The 27,193-nt window shown below is 42.8% G+C and overlaps 1 protein-coding gene and 1 non-coding gene across 2 annotated transcripts; one reads left to right on the top strand and one right to left on the bottom strand.

The window, feature by feature from the left end:
* Positions 1-16,600: 16,600 nt before the first annotated feature.
* On the top strand, positions 16,601-25,352 carry LOC147866080 (lipid transporter). The gene is made up of 14 exons (XM_087316449.1): positions 16,601-16,802; positions 17,247-17,326; positions 19,313-19,404; positions 19,508-19,668; positions 20,190-20,341; positions 21,884-22,032; positions 22,115-22,275; positions 22,371-22,454; positions 22,571-22,642; positions 23,628-23,765; positions 24,102-24,257; positions 24,348-24,400; positions 24,503-24,687; positions 24,910-25,352. Exons 1-14 carry the CDS (start codon positions 16,739-16,741, stop codon positions 24,971-24,973), a joined length of 1,611 nt encoding a protein of 536 aa, XP_087172575.1. The 5' UTR covers positions 16,601-16,738; the 3' UTR covers positions 24,974-25,352.
* Positions 25,353-26,691: 1,339 nt separating this feature from the next.
* LOC147866081 (small nucleolar RNA U3) lies at positions 26,692-26,931 on the bottom strand. Its single transcript, XR_015529591.1, has one exon. It is a non-coding gene; the product is annotated as a small nucleolar RNA U3 (small nucleolar RNA).
* Between the last annotated feature and the right edge of the window lie 262 nt (positions 26,932-27,193).

Genomic DNA, 27,193 nt, shown 5'->3' on the forward strand with positions numbered 1-27,193 from the left:
CTGGGCTAAGAAACACATGATTCGGAATTCTAAACCTTGAGTTCTTATACTGCTCCTGTAAGACTATAACTAACCGAAGCGGTGCATGATCAGAAAAGGAAAATGAAGGTATGATTCCAATGGAACCTCCTTTTTCCCACAAAAACTTATCAGCATAAAATCTATCTAACCTAGACAAATTTGCATGTGATTGTCTTCTATCTTATCTTGAATACTCTAAGGAATCTTGTATCCTTGTAAAAGAAGACACATGCCACAAGTCCAATAAACCTAAAGAAAAAATTAAACATTCCCATTCATATAGTTCTAAACCAGATATTGTTTGTGATGTGCCTCCTAACCTATCACACCCATCCTCCAACATATTAAAATCACCTGCCAATGCCCAATGGTCAACAACTGGTAATTGTGCCATTAGGCTCTTCCAAAGTATCGTTCTATCTTTCGTATGATTCGGTGCATATATATTCAACAAACCCCATTTTTTCAAACCAATTTGTAAAATTACATATTGACCTCTACCACAAGTCAAAACTCCGTAATGTAAGAAAGCAGAGCACCAAAAGTCATTTATTGCAATGCCAAGTCCTGCCTTCCGATTATTATCCCCAGTTGCAGGCACCCAAAATTGTCTCCACTGGCCTGGCAACAAATTTCCGTATTTTTGTATCCTTTGTTCATTTAAATGATGCTCTTGAATAAGAAGAACATCAATTCTACCTATGACAGACTTTCTTAACTGACGACGGAAAACACTCCTTATTTTAAGGTAATGTTTGCCTCCCAAGCCCCGTACATTCCATGAAATAATATTTAATCTATCCATCATTCATGTTTTGCACTCCTACTCTACTTTCAACCAGTGCAACGTCTCTACCCTTCCTTCCACCTTCGGAGGCCCGTAATTGTCTCCTATTTGACCAAATGTCTTTCCCAGTCACCTTATGTGCACGCACAGGCATGTGTTTATCTATGTTAGAAACCCTATCAGATGACTTATCAACTGTAGTAAAAGCAACTATATTGCCACCCTTCATCTCAGCATGTGTGAGGTCAACCTTGAGCACTTCATTTTCCTTTTTAAACTCTTCGAAAGCAACGGATGTATCAATTTGTTGTACTTGGTCTAAAAATATTTGTTTATCGTTACTAAATTGATTATTAACCTTAAAAACAGATTCCACATCTTGTACCTTCGAAAATATGTCTTTCAAATTATGTTGCTCGTTCGTGAAAACTGGGATGGAAAAACCGCCCTCCACTTTACTAGTCCCCACCTCCTTTTCCGTTTCCTGCAAGGAATGATAAGGATTAGCTTCAAGTAATAACACTGGCTTAACCAACTTACTAGTCGGTTTAAAAACATGTTTAGCAGCAACTGTAGACCAACCCTCATTATTAACATTCGGTTGACTTGGTGCACGTGCTTCATCCTTCGGCCGGTGCTTTTGACAATCTCAACCTAAATGACCAAATTGTCGACACACAAAACATTGATTAGGTAAACCTTGATAATATATCTTTTGCACAACCGGCGATTTATTCATAAGTAAGTTAGGTAATGTAATAGTTAACGGCAACCGAATAGATCTTGGTGCAATCAACCGAACAGCGGGTACCCCACCCACCTATCCCTCGCGCATACCAATGACCTTACCTAACAATGCCCCAATACGAGGAAGAACATTCCTCCATTCCTTCCTTAATCTAGGGAATACCGCCGTAAACACCATACTGGACTCTTGATCCTGTAATATGTCATCTACATTAACATTATGAGACCATTTATGAAAAGATATCCATGCACCTTCCATGCCCGCCTCCTTAATTGCTAGTAGCTTCGTGACGGCCTCCTCGCTTGCAAATTCCACATGGTAACATCCCCGAGACATGAATTGAATATCGATTATCTTATCCGCTTCCTCCGAGAAAGCCGCGTACAAAGTATGTCGAAGTTCCGATCGATTTAATCTCAAACCTTGTACCTGCACTACCAAGGAGTAAACTTCCAACCTTTGTACCTCGCCCAAAACCACAGCTCGATCCTCCTCCGATAACAACAGGTCGACTGTCTCATCACTGAAATGAGGCGAAAATTGGGGGGGTGCACTAGACTCCCCTGCTCGCGTATGCAGTCCAGCTGCAGATGAAGTAAGCGGCTGGCCCGCAGTCGACCTCCTGCGCGCGTCGGGATCACCTGTTTCTGAGGTCGCGCTGCTCGCGCCATACACGACCTGTGGTTTTCCTATCTACTGCATCTCCTTGACCTCACTCAGCTCTCGCTTTTGATTTTAGAATTAGTTTCTAGTGATAAAAGTATGTTGTATCCTATTTATGGTAAGCAGGTGTACACATGGGGTTTTGTGAGATAGGGAAGATTGGCTAAAGAAATTCAGAACTATGAAAAGGAGTATGTTGATTTTATTCTCCTCTCCGATGGAAGACATGCATTGGAGGTCTATTATACTACAACAATATGTTGTTTGGAAGAGGACAAGATCTGGTCTACGATATCTTCTTTAGTAGTTTAGGTATTGTGGAAGGCTAGATGTAAATGTGCATTTCAGAAAGTTGAATAGAATGCGGTTGAGTTAGTCAAGGAGATATGGTTAATACTCTTACATACTCTAAGAGGTCAATATGAAGCAAGAATTGGTGAGCCTGAGGTTGTGATTCGTAAACAACAACAGTTTCAAGAAATTTGGAAAAAGGCAAAGGTCTTCACCTATTTTGGAGAGAGAATAAAGTGGAGATATGCTCCACCAAGATAGTCTTTTCCGCCCCTCGTCTGAGGGCTTTTGATACTTGACATGTTGGTGTTGGTTGATGTGGATATGAGGGTTATAATATATTGTATGAATTGGTTGTAGCCGTTCGACATCTTTCCATTAATACCAAGGTGAATCTTCATTTAAAAAAGAAAAGAAAAAGAGAAATCATTAGCCAAATGCTTTTCAAGAGAGGTTGATGTGAACAAATTCCAGAGGATGCTTTGCCATCTTCGTTTCTTCTAAGAAAGAATTTGAACGTTACTATCCCACTCAGCCTTATTGTTGACTTTAGTTAATATGAACATGTTGTTTTTTTTCCAATCCTTCACAATATTTTGAGGGACTAAGGTGCCCAAAAAGTGGATGCCACAACTTCACACAAGCTTCAATCTCCACACCTTTTTGCAGGTAAAGCACTAATATTCAACAAATTATCTATTCATTTTGGAACCCAAGAGTTACCCAACTACTAGTAATCACCAACAATTTAGTTTGGGTGTTTCGAATTCAAAACTTTAAATTGAATCCAGTTCAACAATCGAATAGTTAACCCTAACCATTTGATGGAATTTTCAAGTTCAAACCTAATGCTACCATGTGTAGAGGTTTTAGCCTTATGTTTGATGAAATTCAATTATCTTTAGGGAATTTTCTCTCTAATTGGTCACCTTCTTTTGAGCATGTTTGGTTTGTTACCGGCCGGCAAGGAGTCCAAAATACGGAGTGAAGGAATTAATTAAGTATGGTTGTAAATAAGCATAGTGTGGACGGACGGACTGGAAACGGTATGCCGTTCCAAATCCGGACGGATCCCGAATAGGTGCGATAGGCACCGTTTTGTACTACGGGCCGGAAACCTATTTAAAGGCCCGGACCCCATTGTAATCGCAGCGGATAATTAATAGAGCGTATGGTGTTTATACTTCTGTGTTGATTTCCGTTCTGTAATTACTGTTATATCTTACGCGTGTAATTAACAAAAGCGCCCTAATCGTGTAACCTACTTAGGTCGGTGTAATCGTTGAGTCATAATCCTATGCCGTAATCACCCTTTGGTGAAGTGTCTCCGTGACACCTTGTGTTAGGCCTTGTCCGGTCAGAGAACAACACAGTTTTGGCGACCACGATTCCTGCTTTCTCGCAGCGAACGACGGCTTAATGGATGACTAGACCAACGCACGACCTGCTTACAGACCGAGCTCGACGCCTCGCCGAACGGCAAAGACGACGTGAGACTTTCCAGCAAGCAGCGCACGAAATTCGCTCGGATCATTCGTTCTCCAACGAGATCCGGAGAGTCGCGGAGGAATCTCTTCGGTTACAGCAAACTCGCGACCAGGACGACGGAAGCGGTCTAAGTAGTCTCCGGGAAACCGAACGCCTCCTCGAGGCGCTGGCAAGCGGAGAAAACGAGGCAGAAGCCTTTTCAGCCTACGAATCGGATTCCGAAGGGGGATACAGCGTGCAACGATACCCCCGGCGGCCCGGAGGACGACGGGTCGGATACCGTGCCGACTCCAGAACCGGAACCGTTCGACCAGGGCTATCTGGAACCGCAAACGGAAGCCGTCAACCCACCAACACCGGAAGTGGAAGAAGCAAAGCCACCGACACCAACGAAAGAGCCGGCGAAGGTACCGGAAGAAGAGCCGGTGAAGGAACCGGAAAAAGAACCGGAAGAGGAACCGGAAAAAGCACCGGAAAAAGAACCGGAAGTGGAACCGGAGAGAAAACCGGAAAGATATCAACAAACGCCACTAAACCGCGGCCTAATACTGGACGACGACATGCCGTTCCAATACTCAAAGTATCGCGATGATCCGGACGCGGAAGCGCATGTTCATGCCTTCGAGCAGACATGGGAAGCAAATCACGCGTCCCAGCGATTGACACCGGAGGAAGAAGAACGCTCGAAGATAGCGGAATTCGGGGTCACGTTGGAAGGACCAGCGGCACGATGGCGGCGGACGCAGGACCCGGCGACCATCACAACCTTTGCAGAATTAAAAGCAAAATTCTTGCATTTTTTCCACAAGGAGGTCGACCAGACGATAATGGTGGGCCTGTTTTATACGATCCGACAGGAGGCAGGGGAAAGCATTCCCCAATTAGTCATCCGTTTCCAACGAATGCATAGCCAGCTCGCCCGTGCACCCCCGGAGGAGGAATTACGGACGATATTTTTAAACGCACTCCGGGAACCGTTACGCACGGTGTGTACGGTGATCGACTTTCGAGGAAGCACCATTGACCAGGTCATTGACCGGGTCAGAGAAATGGAAAAGTCAAGCTCATGGTTTACACTGGGAGCACTGCAACGGGCGTTACCCACCGATGAAGATCTCCGGTTCCGGCAGGCAATTCAATGCACAATCTGCTTGAATGCCGGACACTCGGCAGTGGAGTGCACCATGCGAACCCAGTGTGTGATTTGTCAATCCAAGAGTCATACAACGGACCGGTGCGAGTATAACCTGCTAAACCGACAAGCACCACCCGTCCGACGGATCGAGCCAAGAAGCAGCCGAGACGAAGATGAAGATCGTTGGCAAAGAATGAACCGGTACCGACCGGCACAGGATGTCCGGTACGGAGACAGACAAGAGAATGATGGCCGGTACGGGGATCGGCATGATAACTACGACCGGTATGAGCGATCGGACCGTTATCGGGAGTCCAACATACGACACGAGCAATACGACAGAGACCATTCCCCTGGTTACCGAAGGCACCAGGAGGACTATGGCCGATTTTACGATCCACCACGACAGGACTACCGAAATAAAAATAAGAATAATAAGAAACGTAATTTCAAGAAAGGTGGTCACCCTAGGGACCCGGAACATGGAACCCCAAGGAGCCAACCGGCACAGAACGCACCACTCACTACGGGACCGACTCCGGCTACCAGCAATGCTGAATCCAGCAATACCCGTAAAGAGTACTGCTACTACTGCAGGCAAGAAGGCCACTACAGTAACCAGTGCCCGGCAAAGAGCTACGATAAACGACCAGCAGTTAATATGGTGGTTCCGGAAGTGGCGGATGTACAACAAGTAACCACACGGTCGAAAGGCATGGCCAAAGAGTGGGAAACACAAGAGGCCATACGAAAACAGGCGACGGAATGGGTGAAGGAAGCCAATGAAAGGAACGTCGCGGACGCGGAACGGCAAAAGGCGAATACCATAGGGAGTGCCAGCGGTAGCCACGCAGAAAACGAGACATGGCAAGCACTGCAAGAATGTCAGATCACGTTGCCATTAGGAAGACTCTTGCAGCTCGTGCCGCGATTTACGGAAGGACTAAAAACGGTCATGACAGACGGTATAGCCCCACCGGCACCAGTCCTCTTCTCGAATCCGGAGGAGGGACCGACGGTGGTGGACACTAGTAGTCCGGTGATTTCAGCTATTGTCAAAGGGCACGAACTTCCCGGCACAGTAATCGATGGAGGTTCCGGGGTGAACGTAATAAGCCTCCGCACGTGTGATGCCTTGGGTATACATGAATGGGAGCCATGTCCGTTCTGGCTACGGATGGCGGATACGAGCTCTGTACGGCCGACGGGCTTAATACGGAAATTGGAAGTCACCATAGGAGGTCACACATTTCACATCTCGGCGGTAGTGCTGTAGCTACAGGCCCAAGGTGCGTACCCACTGTTGCTAGGCAGACCATGGTTGAAAACAACACACATCAAGCAAAATTGGCGGAAAAATATGATTACCTTCCGGCGCGGAAAAGCCAAGGTCCGGGTACCGACACAACCACGGACGAGCAACGGTAAGGAATGCACACCGCTGTATGCGGAATGCGTGAACATGCTTGAAGGGTTGGCAGACGACGAAGAAGCCCAGTACTTGGAGGAACACCCGAAGATCGTACCACTCTTCAAGATTGACGTGGCTGAAGCCGTAACGCCATACTTGCTGCAACGGGACGAAACCGAAGCCGAACCAGACAAAGATTCGATTCGGGAATTACGGCAAGCACAGGAAGCGTTGGAACGGGAAATGGCCGTTTCCCAACGGGTAAAAACATCCCAGCTCAACGAAGTGAACCTAGGAAGCAAGGACGAATCAAAGCCGGTACACATCGCCAAAGAAATGAAGCCGGAAGATAAAGCGGCGATGATCAAACTTCTCACGGAGTTTCGCGACGTATTCGCCTGGTCATACGAAGACATGCGAGGGCTGGACCCTCAATTATATCAGCATCAGATCCACTTAGGCAAGGACGCGAAACCAGTGGCGCAAAGACGTTACCGAATGAACCCCAACTACGCCGCCAAAGTGAAGGAGGAAATCGACAAACTCCTAAGAGTGGGCTTCATCCGGCCGGTAAAGAAAGCGACGTGGCTAAGCCCCATCTTCGTCGTCCCAAAGAAGAACGGTAAAATCCGCGTGTGTGTAGATTACAGGAAACTAAATGCAGCCACAATTACGGATGCATTCCCTCTTCCGTTCACGGATGGAGTACTGGATGTCGTCGCCGGCCATGAAGTTTATAGCTTTTTAGACGGGTTCAGCGGATACAATCAAATCCGGATGCACCCTGACGACCAGGAGAAGACAACGTTCGTCACCGAATGGGGGGTGTTTGTGGCCGTAGTAATGATGTTCGGACTAAGAACGGCACCAGCAACTTTCCAGCGAATCATCATGGAGATCTTCGGCGAATACATTCCAGCCTTCATGCAGGTTTTCCTGGATGACTTTGCAGTCTATAGCCGGGAAAAAGACCATTTGCAGCACCTACGGTTATGCCTTGAAAAGTGTAGGTTATACCGGCTAAGCTTAAACCCAGCGAAATGCATCTTTGGGGTGTCAAGTGGAATCTTACTGGGACACATTGTAAGTAAGGAGGGCATTGCGGTCGACCCGGACAAAATAAACGCGATACTAGGGGCACCGGCGCCGAAAACGGCCAAAGCACTAAGCCGATTCTTAGGACAGATCCGGTGGCACAGCCGGATGCTCCGTTACTTGGCTGACTTGGCTACACCATTACACACCGCGGTACATCGGACACCGTTCCAATGGACGGATACGGAGGATAAGGCATACAATGCCCTGAAGGTACTTTTGTCGCAAGCACCCGTCGTGCAGCCTCCGGATTGGAGCAAGGAATTTCATGTGTTCGTTGACGCTTCCGACATCGCTATCGGCAGCGCCTTAATGCAACTTACGGAGCCCAAATGGTACCGGCCGGTATATTACGCCAGCCGGAAGCTGTCCCAAGCGGAGAAGAACTATTCGACTACGGAACGGGAGGCCCTGGGCATGATCTACAGTGTCACAAAGTTTCGTCATTACCTATTGGGAAGGAAGTTCTCCTTTCATGTGGATCACTCGGCGCTCCTGTACTTAGTGTCCAAGGCGTCCCTGACCAGTAAGTTGGCCCGTTGGACCTTGCTGTTGCAGGAGTTCGAATTCGAGATCTTCCACCGGCCCGGTATCCAGCATGTCGTAGCAGACTACCTGAGCCGGTTAGAGTCTGGAGAATCAGGCGACGGAGTATCGGATGAATTCCCGGACGCAGAGTTATTCCGTATCACCCCGGAAACGGCAGCGGACGACACGGTGGCATCAGAAGATAGGTGGCTGACAAACATGCACCAGTTCCTAAGCACGGGCCTGCCACCGGAGGAAATTAACCGGGACAAGAGGAAACGACTGGCGGTGCAGAGCCGCAATTTCTGTCTGTTACGGGACACTCTCTACCACAAGGGAGCAGATGGAATATGGAGACGGGCAGTCCGTAGTGACGAGAAACAAGTAATCTTACGGGAAGCACACTGTGGGGTTGCCGGAGGACACTATGCCGGGGAAGCGACGGCAAGGAAAGTATGGCAGAGCGGCTTATGGTGGCCCACGACGTTAAAAGACGCCGTCAAGTATGCTAAGGAATGTGACCTATGCCAACGAATGGGCCAGCCTACGGAGCAAGCACGGATGCCACACCAACCGGTACTTCCACTAGAGCCATTCCAGAAGTGGGGGTTTGGATTTTGTCGGACCGTTCAAGCCACCGGCAATGAGAACGGGTAATCGTTATGTCATCGTGGCAACAGATTATTGCACTAAATGGGTGGAGGCTAAGGCCTTGAGAGACAACACCGCGTCATCCACAGCCAAATTCCTGTACGAGAACATTTGGTGCCGATATGGATGTCCGATTGAATTAATCAGCGACCAAGGAGGGCACTTCCTCGGCCAGGTAGTTGAAAGCTTAACAACGTTCTATGCCGTGGTCCATAAACGGAGCACACCGTACTACCCACAAGCAAACGGGTTAGCAGAGTCAACCAACAAAACGCTCCAGAACATTCTCCGCAAAATCGTCAATGAAAACCGGACAGACTGGGATACAAAGCTCCATAGCGCGCTATGGGCGTACCGAACGGCATACAAAACAAGTATCCGGACAACGCCGTTCCGGTTAGCGTTCGGCTTAGAGGCGGTCATGCCGGTGGAATTTCAGGTACCAAGCTTACGGATCCAACTACGGGAACGGCTGAATGAAAAGGAGTCGGAGGAAATGCGGCTAGCAGCACTATGCGAACTGGAGGAGCAATGGCTGGCCAGCATCCTACACATGGAACTGGAGCAACGACGACGGAAAGCGTTCGTTGACCGTCACCGGAAAGGTAATGAAAAGATGTTCGAAATCGGAAAGTCGGTGCTAGTATTCCAAACGAGGATGGGCAAGATGCCGGGTAAACTCCGGTTTAGATGGACAGGCCCGTATTGGCTGACACGGGAATACAACGGGTCCTATCAGTTAGGGACACTTGCCGGTGAAGTGCTAGGCAAGTGGGTCAACGGATTTAGACTAAAGCCCTATAAAGGACCGATGCCAAGTAACCCGTTTATGCAGCCCTCCGGCACTATACCGGGAACCTGTCCGGGAACGGTACGGATGGAAGAAAAAGACGACGGGGAACCCGTAGCAGAGGCGAAGGAAGACACGGCAACCCGTAAGGAAAACGGTAAGGGTCCGAAGGGACCTACGGATGTGTAAGATCACATACCGTCATTAAAAATAAAATAAAATAATAATAATAATAATAATAATAATCATTAAAAATCGAGGTATGAACGGACGTGAAAGCAAGGAGCGAAAAGGTACGTAGTGGGCATTTAAGAGCCGCCACATTACTTAATACTAAATTGGTACACGACGTGCGCATGCTCGAAAAAGGCGCCAAGACGCACAGAGAAAAAGCAGAACGCATGGAGACCTTTTCATTTCGCGAGCCAAGAAGCACAGAAGCACCAAGGCGGTTGAAGCTTATCAGACGCGAACCTGCACTCAGAGAACCCCCACGTTCGGAACTCTCTCTCTCTCGCTCTCACTCTCATCACCACTCTACCTCGCCATCTTTCCTCAACCTCGAAGCAGACATGGACCCACAAACGCTGTCGGAAGCGGCTAGGAAATGGCTCAGGCAACACGGACTGGATGGGTTCTTGACCATCATGGAGGCACCACCGCACAAAGAAGCCGACCGGGTCATCAAGGACCTCGACACAGAAGTCATCACCGAGGAAGCGATCCGTGCGCTAACAGGCCTTCCGGAGGGAGGTATTTTTCAAATCGATAACCCAACCTCGGAGCAACTCATCCGATATTTCGGTGAGTACTCTCTAGCCGGCAAAGGCTATCAAACGCAGGGCGGCGAAGATCCGCTATTCAGGGAGATAGCTCGAGTGCTCCATGAGTACGACCACGTGTACCCCCAACCCCCTGTCATGCCAAAAAATCGGGCAGGGATGATCATAGCCACCTATGAAGGGATCAAGGTGGATTGGCCGGTGTTGATTGCAGACGGTTTGTGCGCGGCAATCGACACGGTACGAGGAAAGGACGGCAAGGAAGGCCGGAAGCTGTGGCATGCCGTAGCTCAGTGGATAACATTGCTCGCGCCGCCGGTCGAGACCGTTCAGCCAAAGAAGCGGCCAAGATTATCGGAAGGAAGCACCTCGAAGCCCGCGTCCAAACGACAGCAGCTGCTGGCGTCGAAGGCGACGAAAGGGAAGAAACGGCTCCCAGAACCGGAGGAGGTGTCACCGGTCCGACCCGTTAAGATAACCATACGGCGACCGGGACAGAAGGAACCGGAACCGTTGACGGCACAGATACATGCCGTTACCCAGGAAGAGGAAACGGAGGAGCCAATAGAGCACCTCCAACGACGGTCAAGAAGTAGGACCGCCGGGACAGCGGGGGAGCGTTCGGACCCGCAAAAGGAAGAAACGCCCCCAACTCAACCTGAGCAAACCACAAGGGAGGAACCGGAACCGTGCGTATAGAACCGGCCTTGTCGACTTCTATACAAGAAGTCATTCCAACGGCTCCGGAGACAGCGAGAACCGGAACTCAACAGCCGACGAGCCCAGCCAGCACACACAGCGGCCAAGGAGTAGAACCAGAACGGCAGCTACAGGCACTCAGGCCAGACAATTCCACAGTGAACGAGCCGACCCGACCAGTACAGCAACAAGGCACTAGTAGCATGTGGCTACGGTGGGTAGGCGAGCAGATCGCCGGAGCGGTCGAGTACATAGAGGCGGAGGAGAGAGCGCACCACGAACGGTTGCTCGTCACAACCGTAGATCTAGAGACGGCCCGGTCCAGAATCCGGAGCCTTGAACAAGACTTGGGCAGGGTCACAAGGGAAATGGCTCAATTGGCTTTGACAACACAAGTCCAAGCACCGGTGACTCCGGGCAATGTACAGAATAAAGCGTCAGATCAACCTGTACATAGCAATCAGACCCCGGCAACGGAAACCGTTCCGGAGAGAAATGCGGCACAAGCCCAAGAGCTTGCGGACTTAAAGGATGAGTTAGCTGCCCAAGAAGAGCTGAGGAGCCGCGAAAGAGAGTTGAAGACGGCAGCGGAGGCAGAACTCAAAAAGACTGCTGAGAATCTACGTTGGGCCGAGGAGAGCTTACGAAAAGGCCACCAAGCGTACGACCGGCTCAAGAGGAGAAGGAGAAAATGTTGCAAGAGAAGGACAGGCTCCGGAGAAACGCCGAAACAGAAGTAGAGCGCCTGAAAGAGGAACTCCGGCAGCTAAAGGACCGGGAGGACCGGAACCATCGCCAGATCAACGGCAAGCTCAAACAAAAAACGGAGGAATTTGAGCACTTGCACCGGGAGTATAAACGGATGCAAACGGAGCACAAGGAACGGACGGATGAGCTCCGGCAAGCAGTTGATCGGACCGCAACGGCATACGCTAATGAACAAGCGGAAACCAGAAGACGGTTGGAAGAGGCAGAGAAGGTTCGGACAGAGCTCCTCAGGCAACAGCAGGCGGAAAGAGAAAGAGCGGCAGCGGTACTGCAGAAGCTGCAAACAACATATCAAGGGCAGCTGACGCACTACAAAGAGCAGGCGGAGGATACGGCTAATCTCATCAAGCAGTTGAAGGAGGAACGACAAGTTGTGGAAAGTAGAGCGCAAATGGGAGCAAGTCGCATCCAGGATATCATGCGGGCCTGGTTGAACCAGATCAAATGGTGGACCAAGTGGGCCCCGAACGCGGCGGAACTCCAATTGCTCCGGGCCGACGTAGAGAACCAGCGGAAGGAGGGGGATGATTGCTATATGCTGACTTCCGAAGACTTCACCGGCATAAGAGATGAGCTGGCCGAAGACTTTCAAGCCTTGGCAGAGGACCAACTAGGGCAAGTCCGGCAACTTGTAGCTTAGCTGGACGACGACAGGCTGGAGGCGCAGATCCAGTTTGAAAGCTACGAGAGGTCCCGGATCCGGGAAGAGAAAGCACGAGAACCGGTTACGGTCAACCTCAGTGAGGAGGAACCGTTACTGGAAGGAGACCGGACCGGAAGCAGTCAAACGGGGATGCCGGAGTCAGAGAAACAAACGGAGCAGCCGCCTATAGAGCAGCCGGAGCAGTCTCAGTCCCAACCGCAACCACAGCAGCAGCAGCAAGCACAGCCGCAACAACCACAACCGGAAGAACAATTGGAAACTCTGGAACAAAGTATTTTGGACAATTTGGGTGAACAATGAAGGGGCCGAGAAGGGTTCGACGTACAAGGTACTGTCCCACGGGCGTGCCATGTGTTACCGGCCGGCAAGGAGTCCAAAATACGGAGTGAAGGAATTAATTAAGTATGGTTGTAAATAAGCATAGTGTGGACGGACGGACTGGAAACGGTATGCCGTTCCAGATCCGGACGGATCCCGAATAGGTGCGATAGGCACCGTTTTGTACTACGGGCCGGAAACCTATTTAAAGGCCCGGACCCCATTGTAATCGCAGCGGATAATTAATAGAGCGTATGGTGTTTATACTTCTGTGTTGATTTCCGTTCTGTAATTACTGTTATATCTTACGCGTGTAATTAACAAAAGCGCCCTAATCGTGTAACCTACTTAGGTCGGTGTAATCGTTGAGTCATAATCCTATGCCGTAATCACCCTTTGGTGAAGTGTCTCCGTGACACCTTGTGTTAGGCCTTGTCCGGTCAGAGAACAACATGGTTTAGATATTTTACTCCGGTTGGTGTTATTATAGGAGTAAAAGGAACAACATCTCAAGGAGACTGTTACTATTTTGATGTGTCCAAGGAAGGAAGATTATGGCAGACTGATGTGGAATCGTCAATTTGGCAAACGACATTGCAACATCCGGTGAGAGTGATTGGTAAATCGGGTAAAAGATGGATTTTAGATCCTTCTCCTTCTGATAGTATGTTATTTTGCCAACTATGGGTTTTAAAAAAGAAGTCATTGTTGGACTTGCATCGGGATCCATCAGATTATCTTTGGAAACATACAAATCCTTCGTCTCATACTAAATTTTTTCAATATTCTGTGAAGTTGGGACGAAAGTTGCTCTAAGTAGGAAATTTCATCCACCATCCGCTATGAAAGTGTGGTTGGCGAAGGGGGCCTCTTTAATGGATGCATCTAAATATTGGAAGTGGTTATGGAGTATGCGGATTCCCAGGAAGATTGTCCTTTTTCGTTGATTATTGATCCATTATGCACTACCGGTTCGGGCTTGGTTGCGACAATTAGATAGTAAGTCATGTGGTTTTGGTTGTGGATGTATGATAGAATCAATTAAGCATGTATTGTGGTCTTGTCCTAAAATTATGCAAATATGGCAGAGAGTATTAAGGTTGTTGATATTGATACATGCTAATTGTGTGGTCACTTGGGGTGCGGTTAGGTGGGGAATTCTAGAGGGACAACTCTTGTTATATGAAAAGGAAGATATAGTGGAAGCTTTTCACATAGTTCCTCCTCATATACAAATGGTTCAACCTTTTATAAGTGACAGTTTGCAATTTAGGGATGATATTATATGGAAGACAATTTCATCTATTCTGATGTGGGTAATTTGGAAGGCGATAATGTCACTCAGGATGCTTTAGTTATAATTGTTGAATTCTGGTTGTTACTTGTTCATACATCACGCGGTCAGTATGAAAGTTTCACAGGCAATGTTGATGCCATTTTCAGGAAACAAATGCATTTTAAAAGGATATGGACCTCTATGCTCATTTTTAGGGAAGATGGAGATCACATAATTTGGATGCATATTGTTCTCGTCATTTTGGGAAACAATGTCTACTAACTTTGTTTATGGACATTCTGTTGTTACAGATTTTGGGTGCTATAGGTTACATTGAATTCTCAATTGCAGTTTGGGAGGAGTAGATGATAACAATCTTGGAGATATGTTGTATAAATATGTGTATTTTTTGCATATACACATCAAATTGACTATGAGGAATGGCGCTGGAAAGTTGTTGTTGTTGCACAAGTTGCAAGATGGATTATGAAAGAGAGGCATTAGTCAAAGTTTGAAAAGCAGAAATCCAGAAACAAAAACAACAAATTGCTTGAAGTTTAGCTAAAAACATTTTTACTTTCTGGCATTCAAGTGAAGCACTTCTTACAAATATTGTTACAATGATAATGTTTTTATGTCAGTTTTATCAAGCAGTAATTCGGAAAAAACAGCCATTGATAAGGTATCGTCAATGTTGTGGCATTTCTCAAAGTTTGTGCTCAGAGGAAGGATCTTTGTGAAGGTTATAGAATACATGCATATATTGTGAGAAAAGGGTTGCTTGAAAAAAGCTCGTATCTAGCAACTGATTTGATCAACATGAAATGCGTCAATTTCAGGTTATGCACAAGAAGGCCGAATTTATGAAGCTTTAAAAGCTTCAAAAAGATGCAAAACGAGGGCATCTCTTCTTATTGCTTGATCACCCCTTATTGCTGGCTATGCTCAACAAATCGGCTATGATGAGGGTACAAGGGGATCGGTTGGTATATTTGTTTATCCAACACAACTTTTGTATTTCTTATAATTTAATAATACCAAGGCGTACCTTTTATTTTGGGGGGGGGGGGGGGGGGGAGAACCTAATCGCTCAAGAGAGCCACAAACCACTAAACCTTGCTTTGATCACAATTCAATTTTGGCTTGAACCCAACCTTTGCCAATCATTAAATGTGCATATACTTCTTAAGTTATAAAGTTAAATTTGCAATAAAAGTGCCCACAAAGTAGTAAGTTGTTTACGGTATGATTTAAAGCAAGATAAATTACAAATCCACAAGCCAATAAAGGTTCTACTTGAACAATTGAATCCCCATGCCAAACTGAATACAACTTGAACTGTTTTGCAATTTTGCAAACCTAAACCGAACCAAGATGAAATGATTAAGTTGGGGTTTCGTGGTTTGATATGGCACAAACCAAAGCATTGCCTGATTCCTACCAGCCACACGTGTGATGCTATATTTGTGGAGTTTCTTTCCTATATATGGTTGGCAAAAGGAAAGTCACTCAGGTGCAGTTAACATTGATTTGTCGGCCTTGGCACCAACGAGAGAGAGATTCTAATAGACAGACATATAAACAAACACACATAGACAATTGTCCAAGCAAGATGTTCCAAACCACATAGACTACTAATCTGCGTCCCTCGACCAAATAGGATCTGATCGATACCCCCACCCCTCCTCTCTCCTCTCAGCAACGTGTCTTTGAATCATCATGTGCAACTGGCTAAACGCTCGGAACATGATAATTCAATCCGAGTGCTCGTTGATGCATCAACTCCCAAGCAGACAGACACACATAGACACAAACATACACATAAAGATAGGCACGAACACACAGACAAAGACAAAGACAGACACAAACATATAGACAAAGACAGACACAAACATACAGATACAAACACAAACACATAGACAAAAGACAGACACAAACATACAGACAAAGACAAGACACAAGCATACATATACAAATGCCTACTATTGACCCGTGGGATTTGGGCACCTGCTCGCCCAAACCATCACAGACACAAAACATACAGACAAAGACGGACACAAATATACAGACAAAGACAGACACAAAAACACAGACAAAGACAGACACAAAGACATACAGACACAGATGCCTATTATTGACCCGTGGGATTTGGGCACCCTGCTCTCCTGCCCGCCCAAACCATCACATGTTCTCATGGTTCCATCCCCCAACACACACACACACACACACACAAAAGAAAACATTTCTCAAGTAAATTCTTTTCTTCCCTCTCAAAACCAATGGCCTCTCCTTGACTGCTCATGCCTTGAATTGTGCTTCCTGCACACTATTAGGGTTTTTTTTTTTTTTTTTGGGCGATGGCGATCTGATTGGTAACAGTCTCAGCATTTATCCCGTCTTCTTCAGACCCTCCAGTAACTTATATGGTGGGGAGAGTTGTTTTTATTTTTTGGTGATGGCCATGCCGACCTGAAGTCCTCCTCCTGTCTTCTTCGATTTGGAAAGGTCTCAGTGATGAATGAACTCGGCGATCTGAAGTTGCGGTAGAATTAGTCTCCCTTTCTTCTTCTTCTTCTTCTTCTTCTTCTTCTCCAGACCCTCGAGTAAATTGAATGCTGGAAAAATGGCTCAGAACACAAACCAAGAAGGGGGATCCCACCTTCTACAAACATTTTTTCACCTCATGGGCAAGAATCTTCTCTCAATTTCTGTATGTTGTTTGATAGTCTATTGTGATAGGAAATTCATTCCAACGGCTCATCATCAATCATACTACAGCATGTGTTTTTGTCGATATTCTATATGTCTGTGTGCATATAAATAAAAAGAAATTAAATCCGATATTCATTAGTAAAATAGCTTTCGGGCATATAGGTATACCGTTAGGAATGGTGATAGCAAAATAAGCCCCATCTTCAATACTAGTTGACTGGTCATAGGAAAATAATCCCATATGGCCATCATAACCGGCAAGAACAGTATGTTGATCATCTATCCAATTCTGTATGTCATGTAAAAATTAAAAATTAAATTTAACACTAATGAGTAAGATCTGTCTCTCAAATTCTATTTATGTTTCATTGTATATATAACGATCAGAAACTATATCCAATATACATGTATCCATTCAGTTTCACAGATTGCGTCTCGGGTCTTATCTTTCTTGTTGAATCTTCTGATTGCACGTCGTCTCTCACAGGAAGATTATGGGGTAAATGCTCATTCTCAATTAACTCATTAATGTGAAATTCATTGTTTTTTATATATATTATAAGTCACAATTCTTGAATAAGGCTAGTTTTATTATTGTTATCATCAATCATGATTCTTATATAAATTACCAAAATTTGTATTTTGAGCAATGCAAAATAGCTTATATTTTTTATCACCTCTGCTAGCTTTTTTTCGCCAAATAAAACTCTTTAAAGAGATGCCAGGATGCTCAATTTACATTCATGCAGATAGCTTAAATCAAAATGAAACACCTTGGCACCATATCAGTTTTATGAAAGACCATTGACATTTTTATGAAGATCTTAATTTGCAATTGGGAAACTTGTTAAATGAAAACATTCACAAAATTTGAAGGGATTATTCTCATAATTTTCGAACCTTGTTGGTATACTTCCAACTGCTCCAGTCAACCCCTATAAGAGAGGAAAGGGGTATAAATTGACCACATCAATTGCACAGAAAATTGTGGAGACAGAGATTTATAATTGCTCAAATAGCACAAATAATTGCTTGACAGGGAGCTGACCAATGATATGTAGGGAAATATTAAAAAGTGAGGGGAATTTGTCTAAATAAATAAAAAACGTAGGGGTATTGAGGTAAACCATGAAGTGTAAAGGCGATTTTCAAAGTGCAAATTAGACCAAACTTGGATATGTTACCACTGAACCAAACACTCGATAACACCCAAAAAATGCATCTCTCTACATCCTTTCAGGTTTGTAAACTTGTTTTTTCATTCAACCCAAGTTTCCAACTCATATTTTCTCTTCCAAAGCATGGATGCATTAGCCTATCCAATTTTTTCTTTGACCAAGTGTAAAATGAGAGAAAGTAGGAGATAATCGTAAACACATGTTAATGGCCATCCCAGAGATTTCCAATCAAAATCTGTGTAGTAGCTATCCTCTAAGAAAACTGATGGTTAAAAGATTTAACCAGGGTTAATGTACATGTAATCCGAAGATGTGGTTATGATGCATTAATTGATTAAGCGACGACTTAAAAAATAACTGTAGTTAATAAGGATGTTAAAGATAACCATATGAAGGACCTGTTGCTCAACATTAATATCATGCCGTGAAGGAACTGATGGACCCGTGATTTTTAGGCCACATGATTTGGTATATGAATTAGATGCAATGACCTCTATCTTGTTTTGAAATTGTATCTCTTATTTCCTGTGAATGTATGGATGTCAAACATAGAATGGATACCATATATTGATGCAAGAATGTTTCTCCATGCAAAGAGCAGGAGTTTTCTCTATTGTCGAATCACTAAAGATGAATATTCAGAACAATAATAAGTGCCAGGTGTTTTCCTTCTTGATCCTCAAGCATGTTGACCTTTATCTTATGCCGTTCATGTCACTGGATTATGGTTTTGTGAATTGCAATTATCTTTGCAACTTTAGAGGTGAAGAGCATCGGAATAATATTTAATTGCCTAAAGACTATTAAATCTTTATTTTTTGCTTTTCCTCTCTTTGCAAGATTTGAAATCATGCATGCAAGATTTGAAATCATGCATGCAAGATTTCAATAAAAATACTTGCACACATTCCAAATTATTGGAAAGGAGCAAAATGATCACAAGGAAAGTCAAATAATATAAGGGAAGGTTATTGAGATGTTTGAAATTAATATCCACGGCAGTAATGGTGCTGAAGGGATGACAATGCCAGAGAGTTTGTTTCTTGGTTTAGACTTGAACTCATGTCTCTTAAAGGATGCAAGAAGGGAGGTATTCCCTTATATATTCGAGGCAGCAAAGATCTTAAAATAGGTTGACATCTTTTAGTGAACTCATGTCACTAAAAGATGTCAAAGTTTAAAATAATAGTTTGCATTAACATTTAATTAGGCACCAGCCTTCACTATGATGATGACTGAATGATTTTGCAGATACTTCTTTTTATTTAAGAAAATAGATCTTCAAGCAGAATCTTCTCTTTACGCAGGTCTTTGCAATACAATTCCACCTTTTGATAACAACCGTTTTATTCTTGAGCAGAGAAGGGTTTCGACGAGCATGCCTACGAACTGAGTTTAGGTAATAAACTTGGTTTTTGTGAATCAAAAATTTCTCTGGGAATTTTGCCTTAGCTCTAGAAGTGATCATTCTGATTATGTCTAGTGGAACTTGGATGTGACAGCTATGCAGTCTCAAAATCAACAAATGGAAACAAACTCATGGCAATCGCCTGGTTAACAGTTCCGTTCGGAGTGATTCTATCACTACTATCTTATGTATTCGTTTTGAGCCAAAATGCTGTCAGAATCTCAAAAGAATCTACCCATGCATTTATGGTTTTGGGTATGAATCTTGACATAATTTCTTTACAAAACTGATTTGTTTTGGCATCCACTCGTTTTGAGGCAGTAGGCAAATATATCTTCCCCTCTCTGTGCACTACTATAAAAACTTTTTATAATATACTTGAATTAGACACTACTTATGTGTGGTAATGTCCTGTAAGGTTTAAAAGTTGCCATACATCCTACTGATAAAAGAGAGTGGAGTGTTAAGTATGCTGAAAAACTCGTGAGATACTCATGGGTATGGTTTGTACCTCAACAATATAGTTTTCTCAATGCCAGACACTGTCAATCAGAATTTACTTACACTTCAAAATTGAGGTAATTCAAGTGGGTGATGGTGTACATTAAAAACTAAAGAGATGTGCTACGGTGCCTTTTAGTTTGTAGTCTGCATTGTTTCGCCATCGATGTAATCATATATGTCCACTTTAAGCATTTTTATTTGCTCAATTGACTTCCTATATACTTGCTATTCAAAAGGTTTGTTTTTAACTGACTGCATTTATATCTGTGCAGGTATATCATGTATTATAGAAATTCTGAGCGAACCTCTATATATATTAGCACAGAACATGCTTTTGCTGCAATTGCGTGTGAAGGTTGAAGCATTGGCTACGTTCGTTCGTTGTTTAGTTACATATATATTAGTTGTACAGGGCATTGGCAAGGTTTGTAATCAATTGATGGCTTAATTCAAGCAGCAATTATTAGTATAAATCTTAATAAGTATTGAACCAATTAAATATGCCTACAGTCTTGTCTGATCATCCTCGTAACTTGACTTTCCTGATCTAATCGATTTCTAACTTAACTGCCGTCTTATTCTCAAATTCTATGTCAATTGCCTGGTTTATCTTCTTATATTTTCTTATTGCCTCCCAGCTCCACAATCACTTCCTTCTCAGGTTTGTTTTTACTTCACATACTTCACAATCACTTCCTTTTCTCTTCATTCACGGGCATTGGACATAAGTCTTAGTCAAAACATGCAGGAGACCTGGGAGGTTTTTCTTTACATCACATACTTAAACTTTGAACTTCACTTCTTGCAATTCTCCTCTTCATTCACGGGCATTGGACATAAGTCTTTCTCAAAACATGCCGGAGATCAGGGAGAGCAGTAATACATATAATTTGAAAAATAGTGAATAGGACTTAGAAGTTTAGACATGTAGTTTGTGCTTTCAAAGGTTATGCAGAAGCATGGAACCCTACACAATTCTGGTTTGCTCACAGAAATTTTATCACACACCCTGCACAAGAGAATTAGTAGTCACTCAGTTTTACTGCTCTTGAAGAACTGATAAATGCGAGTGATTAATTCTTTAGACTCTTGGAAGAATAACATGCTGCAAAGTAACATTACCTCAAGACTGTTGATGTCTCAGATTTCTATAAATTATGAGCATGCACCAACTAGCTCAAGAGATTTATTGGATTTCTTGAAATTCTTACCATAGAAAATTGAGGCTCTTGTTTGACAAACCTAAATTTTATTTACCATAATTCCAGAATAGAAAGCTATAAAACTGCCCCCTAGTAGTTGCATTTTATGCATCTACTTTGGAATTCCTATATCTTCTTTCGTTACTGTATTCATTTCTAGTTTTTGTCATGACTTCATCTTTTTGTGACATATCAAGTACTTATCTTATGTTGAGTATATACCATTTTCACAATGTCGAGGAGATTATTTCGCTGAAATTTTCCAAAAGGCTACATCTGTGTTTCTTATTTCCTATTGCCATTTCACAAATGAATTCCATCGTAGTCATTTTTTTAAGCGCCACATGAGAAAAATCTAGCTCATCTTCTCTGGATACTGCACAGATTTTGCCTCATACATTGATAACCTTGTCGAGAAAGACCTTTAATCTCAAAAGAATAATCATCTGATCTTATTCTCTCTATTCTTCTGTATGGCCCTCAGGGAGAAGAATCATATAGCCTTTCAAAATAATCACAGCACTGGGCCTTTTAACATCTGGATGTCCTATAAGTATTGTGTTAAGTTGTTTTCTACATACTCAAAGCAAGATGGTAGGATTTCAGTTTAATACCTATTTTTAAAGAGAGATGCATTGCCGCCTCATTTATGTTTTGTATCTAGCCTTCCTCAATAAGGAAATATTTTTCGTCTGAGAATAGTAAATGTCTATTGTTGGCTATGTATTTACAGAATGAAAAAAATGGACTCTTTAATTGTGCAGGCTGGGGGCATACTGTTTGCTTATGCTCAAATGTCATATGCTTCATGTGTTTTTTTGGGGTACTGGAGTTATTTTCTTTTCTTCTCGAAATTAAAAGCTGAGCTGGTTGAGAACAGATCTTCTGTGGGTGCTTACTTTTTGCCCAAATGGTATGGCTTTTCTTTTCTTTTGCAATCCTTATAAGTATGTTCCATATCCACATCTTGATTCTTTTGTACTTCTACTCTGTAGGCACATGTGGAAGCACATTGATAAACAAGTATTCTACTTGGCTATTATGTTTACTTTTCAGTCATTTCAAAAACTGATCCTTCAAGAAGGGGAAAAATTCGTTTTACTAATTTTTGATACAACTTACAACCAGGGAGTCTATGGATTAGTTGACAATTTAGGTAACAATTTGTAGATGAATGCCATTTGCATACTTTTTTCCAAATGCTCTCTGTGACACATCAATGGACATATTTGAAATGGATATTGGTGGTAGGCAGCTTAGTAGTGAGATCAATTTTCCAACCGTTTGAGGAGAGTGCATTCACAATTTTTGCGAAGACCTCAAGCTCTGACAATAGTAAGGACTCTCTTTGCCTTTTTCTGGTCCTAATCATAACGAAAACAGGGTCTGCCATGAAAGCGTGTTTATGGTTTTAAGAAAACTAGAATCTTCTGACAGTTGTATGCATACAGGCTCAGGATCTCCTGCATATGAGAAGCTTCATGATGTTGTAGTTCCAGCTCTCAAGCTTGTCACTTTGATAGGTAGTTCTAAAGGCCATAGTTCTCATTTTTTTACCTTGAGTTCACACTGAATTACAACATTATGTTAATGTGTTTATGTCAGAGTTATCATCCAAGTGATAGGTTGATTTTTGGTGTTTATGTTAACATGTTTATGACAGTCTTATCATCAGTTATTTGTGAGGATGAGGAAACAAATTTCTTAAAAAATAAGGCTTCCAGTATGGGAAAGAATTGTAAATCCCTTTGATACCGATCAAGTACAGCTTATAATGTTTGACTTACCATCTTGGGTTATGCCACTGGCACATAATTAGAAAATAGAAACAAAAAGTAGAAAGTAATAGCATTGAGGATATTATTACCTTAATGTATTATGATTGATGTTTCCCCCTGCTAGGTGTTCTGAAATATTCGATTACAGCCATGCCATGACTACCACTATATAACTGTGAATAGGTTATATCAAAAAATTTACGAAAAGCAGGAATACCTTTACTCCTTGCGTCCACTATAGGTCCATCTCCCTGTTCTTCTGACATGAGTGGTCACAGTTTTTGAGAGCATAGAATGGACTTTTGCACAGTTTTCTAGGTACACTATATACAATGAAACTGTAGGCACACCATAAGCCAAGTACATACAGTGCTGTGCTGGCTGTCGGATTTTGTGCATGAATCTGTAGGTATTTCTTTACATAACTAAGTAAACTTTTAACATTTGTTACCCTGAATCTATTCCTCAGCCCTAATTGGAAGTATATAATCTCTGACCTTCCACCTGACAACTATTAGTATGAACAACCTCATGTATAATCCCTGAGTAAAAGTACAATGATTTGAGAAATGGAGATTGGAATGTAGGCAGTAGATTTGGTCCTTGCTTCTTTACAGACTGGTTGAGTTTTTGTACAAGTTCTTCCTTGTTGTTGAGATAAGGTTGTCTCACAAGAGCTTTATAGATCGATCTTAAGTTGGATAAATGATGAAGCTTAGATTTACTGCAGGATTGATTTTTGCGACATTTGGTCCAAGTTATTCTTATGTCCTCCTAAGGCTTTTATATGGAGCGAGATGGAGTGATGGAGAAGCAGCGACAGCACTAGCTTGCTACTGCTTTTACATATTGATGCTTGCTCTCAATGGTAACCCCTTCTTTTTATAAAATCTTTTTCTTTTGAGTGTTTCTTATTGATGACAGCAAATGTTTCCATACCACCGCCATGCATCTTGATACTTTCTCTCAATGGTAACCCATTTGTATATAAATTGTTTTCTTTTTTAGTGTTTCTTATTGCTGACAACTCTCCCTACAACCCCCATAACTGTCCCTGGATCCTTGTTGCGGAGCTCTAGTGTCATATTGCCATGTTCTTTACTCTTTTTTAATCTAACATTTATATCATGTGGATGATGGCTCTAACTTAGGTTTTATATGTCATGTTGGTTTTAGTATTTATTTCATTTCATTTGTCTTTCAGGTACAACAGAAGCATTTTTACATGCTGTTGTGACCAAAAGCCAACTTGCTCGGTCAAATATATGGCTAATTGTGTGTTCTGTAATCTACATAACCTTGAGCATTACCCTTATTCACTTAGCTGGAGCTGTTGGCCTCATTCTGGCAAATTGTCTCAGTATCCTTCAAGTGATGGGTGAAGCTTAATTTGCTGAACTAAATATTATGGGTATAAGATAGCTTCCTTTTGTTTCCTTAAGATCTGAAGACATGGCACTGCGGATAGCCTATTCAATGATTTTTATCAGGAGCTATTTCCAGGTAGGTGACTTCCCCTCCAGAAGTGTTCTATTGCTCAAAATATTCTAGTATTGAAGTGACTGATCTAAGTTTTTTGGTTTATTCCTCGAACATTACCAATAGGCTTCAGTTCCTTTCCGAATTGGGGAAGTATTTCCACATCCCAAGGTGTTGGCTCTGCTGTTACTTTCAGTTGGGATTACAATGGCATCTAAAAGGAAGATATTGGATGTCCATAACTTCTGGAGAACTGCACCTTTGCATGTAGGGATTGGTTTAGTTTGTTTTGCGGTCTTTCTTGGTTTTCTGTATCCTTCATTTGTGGTGAATTTCAGAGTTATGCTATTTTGAACTATATTGATATATAAACACTATCAAGAGAGTTTTTTTAATTCATCCCAACCTCCTTAGGTAAAGAAACTCTGCGGAATAGTTCCTATTCTGGCCCCTCCATCCACCAACACTCATATCTAGATATATATGTTCTTTCAATTCTTACATCTGGAATTTGCTTAACCATATATCTTCAGGTACATATATGAGCGGCCCTTCTTTGCAAAGCTTGCAGCATTTCGCAGGGCAAAAGTCGAATAGCATCTTGGATTGCGTTCGACACTCATTCTGTCTAATGTGAATGATCGCATACCACTTTCTTTCTTCCATCCATTTTTCCAACAGACTTGCATGTCTTACATTGGTTTGAAAAGTAAATCTTAATACATCAACAGGAAAGGTTCTGGTCAAAGAGTTACAACAATCTAGAAGGCAAATTTTTTCATGCGTCATACCCATATATGCATTTTGCTGTATAGTTCACATATGGAGAAAGTATGGGCAAATAAATTTCAAATATTCCTTGTATTCGAGTCAAATACATTAAATCTGGAATGAATGTTTCAAAGATTTCTACAATCGCTCTTTGAGAAATATTTGGAGGGTAACGGATGGAAGTCCATCAGTGAATTTGAACTTTCTGTTCAAGCTCACAGCTATCATCTTTGGATATAGCTCGTCTGATCTTCAAATGAAAAAGAATATTATTATGTCTACCACAGTTTGAAAATATTTGAAAGTCTGTTTGGATATTTAAAATTCCATATTCAAGGATTCATTTGTTGTGGAAATTTCCAAAAGTTAAAAGGCTGAAATGAATTATGATATATGATTCCACATGATAATAAAGAGAAAAATGCTGTGACAATGAACACACCAATTCTGATTTATTATTATCAAGTAATGGTTATGTTTTATGATGGGGTAGGACCTCTGAGTGGACATATTCATGCTTGTGTGATTACGTTTATAATCATCATCATCATTGATTACATGTACCACCACTGCCATCATTGATTGCAATTACTTTCGCTGAGTTCTACGAACATGTATTGATGTATGTACATATATTTCGTCTTTGGTGATTAAATGAGCGTAACAATTATATGATTAGATATGATATCTTAATAAGATGTAGATATGTTTGTTTGTGATTGCTAGAGCAAATGGAAGAGGCCGGCCACGCCAAGTTATCAACAATATTGTGTTCTTATTGAGTCTCCATGAATGGGAGATATTCTTTGAATGAAAGGTGTGCATATGTGAGCACTCCGAAACATTTATCAGCTCAGGTTCCTGGTGGTCCCACTTCACATTTCATATGCGTGTGCAAATTCTTGTGACAATTCTTTTGGAATATGCTTCCTATTTAGGATGCATTCCATTACCAGTTTCCATATAATGCTTCATGCTTAGAGTATGGGATATCTCATGATGAAATCTTTACCATATGAAGAACAAGGGCAATCATAGCTCCTTCGGTTCACATTGGGCCAATGTTTGGTTTATCAAAAAGTCTAGGCAACAATGCACGATTATCATGCCCTAAACCCAAAACCCTAGGCACGTCTTGTTGTTTGCATGATTATCCCAATTCCTGATCTCCTTCGATTTGTAATGCTTTTGAACGTGCTCAGTTTTCATTTTTTGTATTGATGATGATTTTGCATAATCATTAACTACCTCGTTAGCATTGCTTCATTAAACAAAATAATCAAACAAAAAAAGGGTTGTTCCCTTTTACATTGGGGTAGCCATTGGGCTTAAAGCTCTAGAGGCAATTTCATTCTAACCCCCCCATTTTCTTCGAGGATTACACTAACTATGTTTAGTAATCTAAGCCAATTGTCAATAATGTCTTTTAACAGTTGGTCATGTGTGTAGGCAAGGATTTTGGGGATTTGGGATTAGGGTTTAGTGTGACCAATCTAGGCAACAAGGATAGCTCTGTTCCAGAACAGAGAAAAAAGGAAAGATCAAACTCGTCAGATCGCTCATCTGCCTTCACTGCAGGTGGGAATTATTCACGCTGCAGGACGGTCATCAACAGCCTCTTTCTTCTTCCTCTACTGAGGAGGAAGGAGAGATTTGAGTGTATTCGCGCTCTGGTAGATGGAGCACATACTTCATCTTCCGAGTAGTGCAGGCATTGTCTGAGCAGAGAATTGCTCACACAAGAGGTACGAACTATAGAACAGATCCTGTTCAAGTATAGTCGTGATAGAGGGGTTCAACTCATGGCTTATATAAAAGCTTCAGCTTTATGAGTGCCTTTATATGTGGGACATTAAACCCTAAACCCAAAAGTTTCTATTGGAATAGTGATTGTATGGGTGATTTTAGTAACCTACACCTTGTTATCTTCTACGACAAGAAATTTACCCCTTTAGGTATGAATGATTGTTTTATGATTAGGATTTGACAACTACCCGTCTCCACATTTGAAGAATGAAGTTCTAACTTGTTACGCCTATAATTGCA

This window comes from Azolla caroliniana, unplaced genomic scaffold (genome assembly GCF_043228905.1).
Source record: "Azolla caroliniana isolate FFs.n. ecotype wild unplaced genomic scaffold, voAzoCaro1.0.p SCAF_3, whole genome shotgun sequence".
Lineage (NCBI taxonomy): Eukaryota > Viridiplantae > Streptophyta > Polypodiopsida > Salviniales > Salviniaceae > Azolla > Azolla caroliniana.